Source organism: Mobula hypostoma, chromosome 20 (genome assembly GCF_963921235.1).
Source record: "Mobula hypostoma chromosome 20, sMobHyp1.1, whole genome shotgun sequence".
Classification (NCBI taxonomy): Eukaryota; Metazoa; Chordata; class Chondrichthyes; order Myliobatiformes; family Myliobatidae; genus Mobula; species Mobula hypostoma.
Genome location: NC_086116.1, coordinates 4879503 through 4892308, shown reverse-complemented (window position 1 = coordinate 4892308; position 12806 = coordinate 4879503). Strand labels below are relative to the sequence as shown.

General features: G+C 44.9%; 1 protein-coding gene across 1 annotated transcript in view; it reads left to right on the top strand.

Annotated features, from left to right (window-relative positions):
• The window catches only part of LOC134359293 (plexin-C1-like), a 182538-nt gene that overhangs the window by 158821 nt on the left and 10911 nt on the right, over positions 1–12806 (top strand). The window contains exons 27-29 of the mRNA XM_063072290.1: positions 3933–3987; positions 4962–5002; positions 5085–5186. Coding sequence (XP_062928360.1) covers positions 3933–3987; positions 4962–5002; positions 5085–5186 — 198 coding nt within the window. The remainder of the gene's footprint in view (positions 1–3932; positions 3988–4961; positions 5003–5084; positions 5187–12806) is intronic.

Here is a 12806-nt window from a genome sequence, read left to right as displayed (position 1 = left end):
AGCAGTGGTGCCCTGGGGAAGAGGCGCTGGCTATCCACTCTATCTATTCCTCTTATTATCTTGTACACCTCTATCATCCTCCTTCTCTCCAAAGAGTAAAACCCTAGCTCCCTTAATCTCTGATCATAATGCATACTTTCTAAACCAGGCAGCATCCTGGTAAATCTGCTCTGTACCCTTTCCAATGCTTCCACATCCTTCCTATAGTGAGGTGACCAGAACTGGAGACAGTACTCCAAGTGTGGCCTAACCAGAGTTTTATAGAGCTGCATCATTACATCACGACTCTTAAACTCTATCCCTCGACTTATGAAAGCTAACACCCCATAAGCTTTCTTAACTACCCTATCCACCTGTGAGGTAACTTTCAGGGATCTGTGGACATGTACCCCGAGATCCCTCTGCTCCTCCACATTACCAAGTATCCTGCCATTTACTTTGTACTCTGCCTTGGAGTTTGTCCTTCCAAAGTGTACCACCTCACACTTCTCCAGGTTGAACTCCATCTGCCACTTCTCAGTCCACTTCTGCATCCTATCAATGTCTCTCTGCAATCTTTGACAATCCCCTACACTAACTACAACACCACCAACCTTTGTGTCGTCTGCAAACTTGCCAACCCACCCTTCTACCCACATATCCAGGTCGTTAATAAAAATCACGAAAAGTAGAGGTCCCAGAACAGATTCTTGTGGGACACCACTAGTCACAATCCTCCAATCTGAATGTACTCCCTCCACCACCACCCTCTGCCTTCTGCAGGCAAGCCAATCCTGAATCCACCTGGCCAAACTTCCCTGGATCCCATGCCTTCTAACTTTCTGAATAAGCCTACCGTGTGGAACCTTGTCAAATGCCTTACTAAAATCCATATAGATCACATCCACTGCACTACCCTCATCTATATGCCTGGTCACCTCCTCAAAGAACTCTATCAGGCTTGTTAGACACGATCTGCCCTTTACAAAGCCATGCTGACTGTGACATGATCTGCCCTTCACAAAGCCATGCTGACTATGACACGATCTGCCCTTCACAAAGCCATGCTGACTGTGACACGATCTGCCCTTCACAAAGCCATGCTGACTGTGACACGATCTGCCCTTCACAAAGCCATGCTGACTGTGACACGATTTGCCCTTCACAAAGCCATGCTGACTGTGACACGATCTGCCCTTTACAAAGCCATGCTGACTGTGACACGATCTGCCCTTCACAAAGCCATGCTGACTGTGACACGATCTGCCCTTCACAAAGCCAAGCTGACAGTGACACAATCTGCCCTTTACAAAGCCATGCTGACTGTGACACGATCTGCCCTTTACAAAGCCATGCTGACTGTGACACGATCTGCCCTTCACAAAACCATGCTGACTGTGACATGATCTGCCCTTCACAAAGCCATGCTGACTGTTAGGAAAAGGGAAAAGAAGTATAGGGAAGAAGAGCCTATGGGGAAGGGAAGAGGGGATGATAGGAAAATGGCATAGAAAAATCCCAAGGCATTCTTCAATTATGTGAAGAACAAAAGGATGACAGGAGTGAATATAGGACCGATTAGAGATAAAGATGGGAAGATGTGCCTGGAGGCTGTGGAAGTGAGCGAGGTCCTCAATGAATACTTCTCTTCGGTATTCACCAATGAGAGGGAACTTGATGATGGTGAGGACAATATGAGTGAGGTTGATGTTCTGGAGCACGTTGATATTAACGGAGAGGAAGTGTTGGAGTTGTTAAAATACATTAGGATGGATAAGTCCCCGAGGCCTGAGGGAATATTCCCCAGGCTGCTCCACGAGGCGAGGGAAGAGATTGCTGAGCCTCTAGCTAGGATCTTTGTGTCCTCGTTGTCCACGGGAATGATACCAGAGGATTGGAAGGAGGCAAATGTTGTCCCTTTGTTCAAAAAAGAGTAGGGATAGTCCGGGTAATTATAGACCAGTGAGCCTTACGTCTGTGGTGGAAAAGCTGTTGGAAAAGATTCTTAGAGATAGGATCTATGGGCATTTAGAGAATCATGGTCTGACCAGGGACAGTCAGCATGGCTCTGTGAAGGGCAGATCATGTCTAACGAGCCTGCTAGAGTTCTTTGAGGATGTGATCAGGCATATAGATGAGGGTAGTGCAGTGGATGTGATCTACATGGATTTTAGTAAGGCATTTGACAAGGTACCACACGGTAGGCTTATTCAGAAAGTCAGAAGGCATGGGATCCAGGGAAGTTTGGCCAGGTGGTTTCAGAATTGGCTTGCCTGCAGAAAGCAGAGGGTCATGGTGAAGGGAGTACATTCAGATTGGAGGATTGTGACTAGTGGTGTCTCACAAGGGTCTGTTCTGGGACCTCTACTTTTCATCATTTTTATTAATGACCTGGATGTGGGGGTAGAAGGGTGGGTTGGCAACTTTGCATACAAAACAAAGGTTGGTGGTGTTGTGGATAGTGTAGAGGATTGTCAAAGATTGCAGAGAGACATTGATAAGATGCAGAAGTGGGCTGAGAAGTGGCAGATGGAGTTCAACCTGGAGAAGTGTGAGGTGGTACACTTTGGAAGGACAAACTCCAAGGCAGAGTACAAAGTAAATGGCAGGATACTTGGAAGTGTGGAGGAGCAGAGGGATGTGGGGGTACATGTCCACAGATCCCTGAAAGTTGCCTCACAGGTAGATAGGGTAGTTAAGAAAGCTTATGGGGTGTTAGCTTTCATAAGTCGAAGGATAGAATTTAAGAGTCGTGAGGTAATGATGCAGCTCTATAAAACTCTGGTTAGGCCACACTTGGAGTACTGTCTCCAGTTCTGGTCGCCTCACCATAGGAAGGATGTGGAAGCATTGGAAAGGGTACAGAGGAGATTTACCAGGATGCTGCCTGGTTTAGAGAGTATGGATTATAATCAGAGATTAAGGGAGCTAGGGCTTTACTCTTTGGAGAGAAGGAGGATGAGAGGAGACATGATAGAGGTATACAAGATATTAAGAGGAATAGATAGAATGGACAGCCAGCACCTCTTCCCCAGGGCACCACTGCTCAATACAAGAGGACATGGCTTTAAGGTAAGGGGTGGGAAGTTCAAGGGGGATATTAGAGGAAGGTTTTTTACTCAGAGAGTGGTTGGTGCGTGGAATGCACTGCCTGAGTCAGTGGTGGATGCAGATACACTAGTGAAATTTAAGAGACTACTAGACAGGTATATGGAGGAATTTAAAGTGGGTGGTTATATGGGAGGCAGGGTTTAAGGGTCGGCACAATATTCTGGGCCGAAGGGCCTGTACTGTTCTATGTTCTATGAGATTAGAGAGAGAGAATAAAACAATAGAAGAGGATATGTTGAGGTTCTGGGAAGTGGGTGTTAAGGGAAGGGAAGAGGTGGTTATGGGTAAAGAGAAGTGGAGGTTATAATGAGGAAAGGAAGAGATGTTTCAAGAAGGAACAGGTAGAGAGAAAGAGCAACAACTAAAGGTGAAGAACAACAAGTTACAGAGGGGTAAACAGCAGGCTCCGAGGGTGAAAAGTAAAGAGGCTACAAGGAAGGGATGGAGGTGATTGCAGGATGAGGAGGGAATGAGATGCTGTGTGGGAGGAAGTGTTGGTAATGGCACAAGGTGAACAGGTGAAGGAGGCTTGGCAGTCTATTGAGAAGCAATCAGGTTATGTGGAGAGCAGGGACGAGTGTGAGAACAGATTAAGAAGGGAGGGAACAACAAGGTTATTAAAGGAAAGGTAAGGTGAACTAGTGAATTGGTGGGAAAGGTTATGAAAGAAGATGGAGAACGGAGAATGAAGGGAGAAGAGTTAGAGAGGAAGTGTATTGGAGACAGAAATAAGGTTTTGTGATAGTAGGTTATGAGAGCAACATGGGGAAATAAATGATGAGAAATGAAGTGCTTATATAGTTAACACTGTCAGTAACCATTCATTCTTACAAACTATTCAGATTCCAAATGGAGCATCAGTAGTTGTGGTAAGAAGAGCAAAAGATTCAAAGCCAGGTAAAATATACTATCATTAATCTTCAAACTAATTGGTTATGTCTCTTGAATCTCAATAAATATTTCATCAAATAGCTCATTAAAGCCTATGAAAGTTTCACTTTCTGGGAGCACTACATGAAAATTTAAAGAAGTGAACTGTTGTGCTTCTGGTTAGTGTCGTAAAACCTCAGTTGGAAGTATGCCTGGGGAAAGCGTTAATGATATTGTCATAGAGTTGTACAACACAAACAAACTCTTCAGCTCATGAGCACTAATCTATTCACTCACATTAGGTCCAGATAATAACAAGCCTTTTATGCCTTATCCTTTGTTCTTAAAGAATTTTGGATATTCTAAATAGAATTTAATTCTAAATCTTCACTTTCTTTAAAATTTGTTCCTAACTGAGGTAATGTTATGTCTTTTCCACGCCTTGTTGCTTTGTTGCCCTGACTGCAGCCAGATTCTACCTTCTAGAATGGGATTAGAGTAACCTACTGACCAGTCCAAGTTCCATTGGAATGTACCTTTCCTTGATAAAGACAGATGAACTAGATGTGACAGAAAAGTGACAGTTTTCTTGGTCATAATTCAGACACAAACCCATAAATTGCTCAAATTTCATTTGCAATTTCAATTTTGTAATTTGGCACAGTGGATCTGAGCTCTCAGACTTTGGATTCTTAGTCTAGTAGCCGAAGCACAATGCTGCCAGCCCTATGTACGTTAGATTGTGTTGTCTATTCTGAAAATAAGTTGAGTCCAAATTAAAACTGCTGTGGCAGGCTAACCAAAGAGTTTGAAACAGTTATATTGTCTGATATATATCTAAAACACATAAATATCCAACAGTTAGAAATGGGATTGAATATTCTTTATTCATCAAAAGATTTGAACCTGGGAACTTATATCCCTTGCCTTTAATACAAAATTCAAAATTAAACATTTACATCCAAAATACTAACTGATTATCCTAAACCATCCTCTTCCAGATACTCTGGGTGATGAGTCTGCAGACAATCTTTGTCATTTGGTATGTATTTTGTACATTAGTTCAATTCTACTCACTATTTCCAGCGATTTGTTCTATTTGTGACTGTGCTCTACTTTTTTAGATCTCACCACAGTCAGTACTTGTAGAATCTCCTGTACCAGAACAAGGCAAACAGAAGGTCAAGGTCAAAGAGATGTATCTAACAAAGCTGCTGTCCTCCAAGGTACCATACTATTGCTATTTCTTCACTGTATATTTATTTAACAACTACTTGTGCAGAAAAACATGAGACCAGGCTGAATAACAGTTTGCACAGTCTATATGAGCCGAGGGGAATGTTTCTGTGCTGTAGTGCTCTGTAACTCTTCACTTTAAAGTCCATTAAGGATCCATTGTAACTTGAGTGCTCCCAAGTGACACCCCATCACTCATTATGAACAGCAGCCATGCCACATGGGATTACTGCTAACAGGAGACATTTTTCTGCTCCAGAGTGGCAGAAACCAGTCTCTAATGGATTAACATGAGTGTCCAAAGTAACAGAATAGCAATAAAGCTTTGAAAGATGTCGAGAAAAGATCAGCTTTATTTGTCACATGTACATCAAAACATACGGTGAAATGTGTTGCATGCATCAATCAATTCAACAAGGTTTTCTTCTGAAGAGCCATGTTTCTGGAGCCAACATAACATGTCAATAACTCACTAACCCTAACCCGTACGCCTTTGGAATGTGGGAGGAAACCGAAGCACCCGGGGGAAACCTACACGGTCACGGGGAAAATGTACAAACTCCTTACAGGCTGCGGCAGGAACCAAAGGAACTGTAAAGTGATGCTCTGACTACTGTGATACCGTGCTGACTCTGTGCTCCAGTGAGAGGAGCGAGATGGAGACTCCACAATCCTCAATATCAGCTGCATTTAGTCAGACGGGTCCAACAGTACGAGAACTATCAGAGTAAATGTCTTCTCTTAAAAAGTCAGGGTTCTTGTGTCTTCAGTAGACAGATGTACAGACGCTTACTTCTGACCCATTACCCATGTACTGTCTTCCTGAATGCAGCCCACCAGTGCCAAGTTTCTCTTCCTCCCTTCTCTCAATTATATCTTCCTCTTGTAATGCACTATACTTTTTTGCTCTATTTCCTCGATGGGCTAAATAGCCTAATTCTGCTCCTGTGTCTTATGGTCTTTATTTCTTCCTCCTTGTCCTTTATTTCTTCTGGCTATTTTTGGTAGTGTTACGTACCCCGTAACTGGGTTGCCAAACCAGCAGAAATGGAATGCTCATTGGAGTCTGGATTACTAGGAACTAATAAAGTTTTATTAAAGAAATAAGTAATACAGTACACTAATCGTAGGGATATAAATGTAACAGGTTAGCAATGATAATACACACATACACACAGAACTAGGGTAATAGGAATCAACCAAGCTCTATCGCAGTCTAGGGGTAAAATGATCAGTCTTAAGTGAAGCAGAGTTCAGTTCAGTTTAGTGCAATTCGCAGTAAGCGCTGTTGTCGTACCATTGGAGAGAGAGAGAGAGATGCAATTTGGTTTCTGGCAGACCTTTTGGATGTCTTCGCAGTTGGTTTCGGGCAGACCCTTTGACGTCTTCTATCCCGCTGTGGTCACCGACTGTGACCCCTCCGTTCCGGATACGATCGTTCTTCCACAGTGAACCAGCACCCAGGCAAGGGCGGACACACACCCCAGGTTCCCACCGATCGTACCTTTACACCCTGTGAGCCTCTGGTCGGTTCCCACAAACCGGACCTCCAAACTCCTACCAACTTGTGGGGGCACACTGCTCTTTCCAGGGTCTTGTGGTGTCCCGTGCCTTAGCAAACCTGCTCCTTTTATCCCCCTGCTGGGGTATCACTTGTCCGTCAAACTTCAAACAGTTCAGGTTCAAAGCAACCGGTCTGTCAATAGCTGAATTGTGTTTCTTTCCCGTTAATCCCTCTCTTCTCTCTTATTAGCATTTTGAATGTCTCTCCATTGTCTTTCTTATCTCTCTCATTAGCATCATCCGTCTTTACTGGGGTAAAAATTATGGGCATGAATGCACATTATTAGATACACACTAATATACAGGTAGTCATCAGCTATTCGGCTAATACAGAGAACTTTAAGTTTTAACACCTTGACAGACAGTCAGCAATCACATTGTCCGTTCCTTTTATATGTTTTATTCTAATATCAAATTCCTGTAAGACCAGGCTCCAACTTAGTAAGCGTTTGTTTTTATCCATCATAGTGGCCAAAAACACTAATGGATTGTGATCAGTGTAAATTATCAGTGGTTTCTGTGCCATTCAAATATAAACCTCAAAATGTTGTAATGCTAGTATGATTGCCAGTAATTCCTTCTCCACAGTGGAATAATTTCCCTGATGGACATTAAACTTCTTGGAAAAATAAGCCACTGGGTGTTCAATTCCCTCTTTGTCTGTCTGCAACAACACCGCCCCGGCCGCTTCGTCGCTAGCATCTGTTGCTAGGGAGAAGGGTTTTGAAAAGTCAGGCGCATTCAACACAGGGTGGTGACAAAGGCTTGTTGACAAAGGTCGTTCCACACAAACTTCACATTCTTCGGCAAGAGCTTAGTAAGAGGGAGGGTAATATCTGCAAAGTTTTTGCAAAACTTCTGATAATACCCCACCATCCCCAAGAACCTTCTCAGGGCTTTCTTGTCCGTCGGGTTGGGAACTTCAGAGATAGCCTGCACCTTAGCCTGCATCGGTGCCAGCTGCCCCTGTCCTACCAAATATCCCAGATAAGTGACCTCAGCGTGGCCGAACTCACTTTTTGCGAGCTTCACTGTCAGGTTGGCCTCAGACAGCTAAACAGTTCCTCTACTGCCACACTGTGCTCCTCCCACGTGTCACTCCAGACCACTAAATCGTCAATATACACTTCTGCGTTCTTTAACCTTTTATCACTGTATTAATCATCCTATAGGGGTGTTGCTTAATAGGCTGACCTGATGTGACAACAACATCATGTACCGTCCCTTTGCATCGCCTCGGGACATCCAGACGTACGTCTGCATGCCGGTTAATTAGCTTTATCAGCGGCTCGCTCTGTTCGGGGGTTAAGTGAGAGACCTTATCAGCAAAGTTGGCCAAAACAATAGAGTTCTCCAATCTAGTCGGCACCATACTTATCTTTTGAAGATGGGTTTTCCCCTTATCATTTGGCACACCAGCCTCATTAATTTTCGTGATAACACTAACTAGATCTGCTTTCTGATCGTGGTAAGCGTTTAACATATTAATGGGCTCTAACTGTGTCGGCTCACGTCTACAATACTCAATAATATCCTTCCTCGTGTTCGGCCAGTAAGACTCTTTCATAATTCTATCGACTGTTTTCCTCACCCCAAAATGTCCACCGAGGGGTATCTTGTGGGCCAGGTTAAAAATCTCGTCCCTATAAATTTTCGGCACTACCACCTAGTGTACCACCCCCCACTCCTCATCTGCGGACACGGTACTTGGTCTCCACTTCCTCATCAGTACTCCCTCCTTCACATAATAGCCCACTGGCTCCTTTTTTATTTCTGCTTCGGAGAAAGCTGTCTCCGTCAAAACCATCAGCTCCTCGTCTCATTCCTGTGCCTGTATAAATTCCTTTCTCGCTAATGATAAATCTGCCTCAACTCACTCACTTCCTTCCGCTCCACTATGCTCCTTCTTCTTACTTTCTAACCCCTCCTGGTACAAGGCTGGTAAAAACATCTCAGCTAAATCTACATTCGCTTTGGCAGCCTTTCTGAACATGCGCCGAGTCACTGCGCAAACGGGATAAACCTGTGAGTCCATGGGCGGGTCCTCAGTCCTGGCAGGCTGGCTTGTCAGCTTTACTGCTGGGTACACATCTCCGCCTGCAAGGTCATTACCGAGTAAGACCTCCACGTCTTCCATCGGTAATTCGGGCCTCACCCCTATCGTGACCGGTCCGGAGACCAAGTCGCTTTTTAGGTGTATCTGGTGCAAAGGTACTGCTTCAGTCCCTTTCCCAATGCCTTTTATCACACTGACCTCCCCAGTCTTGGTCTCTGCACTAAAGTCTAACACCCTCCTTAAGATCAATGACTGACAAGCCCCAGTGTCTCTCCAGATCCGTACAGGAACTGGGTTTGACCCCTCATTCACCGACACCAATCCGGCCGAAATAAACTTCTCGCGCCCTTCCTGAACTCTATCAGACCTCTTCTCCCCTAGCGGCTGGGGCAAAACACCTGGACGCAATGTGACTGGCTTTCCCACAATTATAGCATACGACCCCAGAAGACTTCCTACCAAACTGCTTCCTGTCTTCCTTATCCTTCTCACTAGTCCCCGGCTTACTTTCTGGCTTTTCCGGCAGATTTTCTCCGCCCTCTCAACTACCCTTCTGGTAGCTCTTACTCAGGGTAAACTTTGCTTTGTGTGTTAATGCATACTGATCCGCTAACTTAGCAGCTGCGGCTAAGGTTTCTGCCTCTTTCTCATCTAGATAGGGCCTCATACCTTCAGGGACACAACCTTTAAATTGCTCAATCAGTATTAGCTGTAGCAGTCTGTCATAATCCCCACTGGCCCCTTTCGAGGCGCACCAACGCTCACAATACATCTGCATCTCACGGGCAAACTCTAAATACGTGCGGTCCCACTGATTCCTCACATTCCGGAACCTTTGCCGGTGTGCCTCCTGGACCAACTCATAAATCCTGAGTTTAGCCTCTTTCACCACATCATACCTCTGGGCATCTTCTGCGGACAATGCCGAGTAAGCTTGGTGAGCCTTCCCCTTAAATACACTCTGAAGCAAAACAGCCTACTTATCCCTCGGCCAGTCCTGACTTGCAGCGACGTTTTCAAAATGTAGAAAGTACCGATCAACATCGGCCTCCTCAAATGGGGGAACCAACCTAACCACCTGGGTCGCCCTTGGTTCGGCATTTGGCCCCTCTCTAGTGACATCCTTAACTTCTCAAGCTCAAACTCCCTTTCCTTCTCTCTCTCTTCCGATTCTAACTGCTTCTCTTCTCGTTCTAGCTGCTTTACTCGGAACTCATGCTCGAGTCTTAATTTTTCTATCTGCAGCTGCACCGCATCTCCACCAGGTTTGCTCATAGACACCCCACCTCCAGCTCCCCTTGGGGAAACACACCTTTAGATACATAATGCTCAACGATAGCTCTGTGAATCTCCGCTCTCCTCATTGTCGGCTTCCCCTTAAAAAGATTCAACCGTTTTGCAACAGTCGCCAATTCTGATTTCCTGGCATCCTCTAATGCCTCCAAGGTTGGTGCCTTTAGAAATTCCTCAATCTCCATTTCTGCTGTTTGCCCTTTTTTCCCTTTCACGAATTTTAACCCAATCAATTTACCCAGTCCCAAATTTGGCGTTCAAAATGCCGGACGAGATCCCCACTTATGTTACGTACCCTGTAACTGGGTTGCCAAACCAGCAGAAATGGAACGCTCGTTGGAGTCTGGATTACTAGGAACTAATAAAGTTTTATTAAAGAAATAAGTAATACAGTACATTAATCATAGGAATATAAGTGTAATAGGTTAGCAATGATAATACACACATATACACAGAACTAGGGTAATAGAAATCAACCAAGCTCTATCGCAGTCTAGGGATAAATGATCAGTCTTAAGTGAAGCAGAGTTCAGTTCAGTTTAGTGCAGTTTGCAGTAATCGCTGTTGTCGTACCGTTGGAGAGAGAGAGAGAGATGCAATTTGGTTTCAGGCAGACCTTTTGGATGTCTTCGCAGTTGGTTTCGGGCAGACCCTTTGATGTCTTCTATCCCGCTGTGGTCACCGACTGTGACCCCTCCGTTCCGGATACGATCGTTCTTCCACAGTGAACCTGGCACCCAGGCAAGGGCGGACACACACCCCAGGTTCCCACTGATCGTACCTTTACACCCCGTGAGCCTCTGGTCGGTTCCCGCAAACCGGACCTCCAAACTCCCACCACTTGTGGGAGCACACTGCTCTTTCCAGGGTCTCGTGGTGTCCCGTGCCTTAGCAAACCTGCTCCTTTTATACCCCTGCTGGGGTATCACCTGTCCATCAAACTTCAAACAGTTCAGGTTCAAAGCAACCGGTCTGTCAATAGCTGAATTGTGTTTCTTTCCCGTTAATCCCTCCCTTCTCTCTTATTAGCATTTTGAATGTTTCTCCATTGTCTTTCTTATCTCTTTCATTAGCATCATCCATCCGGTACCTCTGCTGGGTGTCACACATGACAGTAGAGTGGAAGGATCCATGGTCATCTTTGTGGGATAGAAAGGTTGGTCAGGAAGGAGGGGATGTGTGAATAGTTCTCTGAGACACAGCATACTTATTTCATTAGCAATATAAACTATAATTTAGTTGTGCTGTAGAACTCAACTTGACATATGTAGAAGAACCGTGGCTCAACGGCATTGGTCTGATACATTTACATAGAAACATAGAAAATAGGTACAGGAGTAGGCCATTCGGCCCTTCGAGCCTGCACCGCCATTTATTATGATCATGGCTCATGGCTGGTCATCCAACTCAGAACCCTGCCCCAGCCTTCCCTCCATACCCCCTGATCCCCGTAGCCACAAGGGCCATATCTAACTCCCTCTTAAATATAGCCAATGAACTGGCCTCAACTGTTTCCTGTGGCAGAGAATTCCACAGATTCACAACTCTCTGTGTGAAGAAGTTTTTCCTAATCTCGGTCCTAAAAGGCTTCCCCTTTATCCTCAAACTGTGACCCCTCATTCTGGACTTCCCCAACATCGGGAACAATCTTCCTGCATCTAGCCTGTCCAATCCCTTTAGGATTTTATACGTTTCAATCAGATCCCCCCTCAATCTTCTAAATTCCAACGAGTACAAGCCCAGTTCATCCAGTCTTTCTTCATATGAAAGTCCTGCCATCCCAGGAATCAATCTGGTGAACCTTCTTTGTACTCCCTCTATGGCAAGGATGTCTTTCCTCAGATTAGGGGACCAAAACTGCACACAATACTCCAGGTGTGGTCTCACCAAGGCCTTGTACAACTGCAGTAGTACCTCCCTGCTCCTGTACTCGAATCCTCTCGCTATAAATGCCAGCATACCATTTGCCTTTTTCACCGCCTGCTGTACCTGCATGCCCACTTTCAATGACTGGTGTATAATGACACCCAGGTCTCGTTGCACCTCCCCTTTTCCTAATCGGCCACCATTCAGATAATAATCTGTTTTCCTATTTTTGCCACCAAAGTGGATAACTTCACATTTATCCACATTAAATTGCATCTGCCATGAATTTGCCCACTCACCCAACCTATCCAAGTCACTCTGCATCCTCTTAGCATCCTCCTCACAGCTAACACTGCCACCCAGCTTCATGTCATCCGCAAACTTGGGAGATGCTGCATTTAATTCCCTCATCCAAGTCATTAATATATTTCTTCTCGCATTTGTTCTGGTCTACAGAAGGTGTCAGCCCTCTCCTGCCAGCCTTTTTTAAATGTTAGCCCCCACAAGTCTCTGATATACCACCTTACTCCCTCGCCCAATCCAGAACAAAACCTCTTTCCATGTTTAGACTGATCATCAAACTGTCTACCTCCACACCTGCATGCTCTCCTCCACTTGTTTTGCTGCTGCCTGGCTGCCATAAGATAGGTTTGAGCAACAAACCTACATGGATGAAATGCAAGAAAAAGTACATATTTAAGGAGAACTACTTTAAAACATCCACACCCTCAGTTTGCATATTTCAGACTATTTTTTGAGCTTATTTTTGGGGACCTGTACATTTACAGCAAGGCCAAGCCCAAAGGAGAAAGCAGTGATAAGGCAACGTATT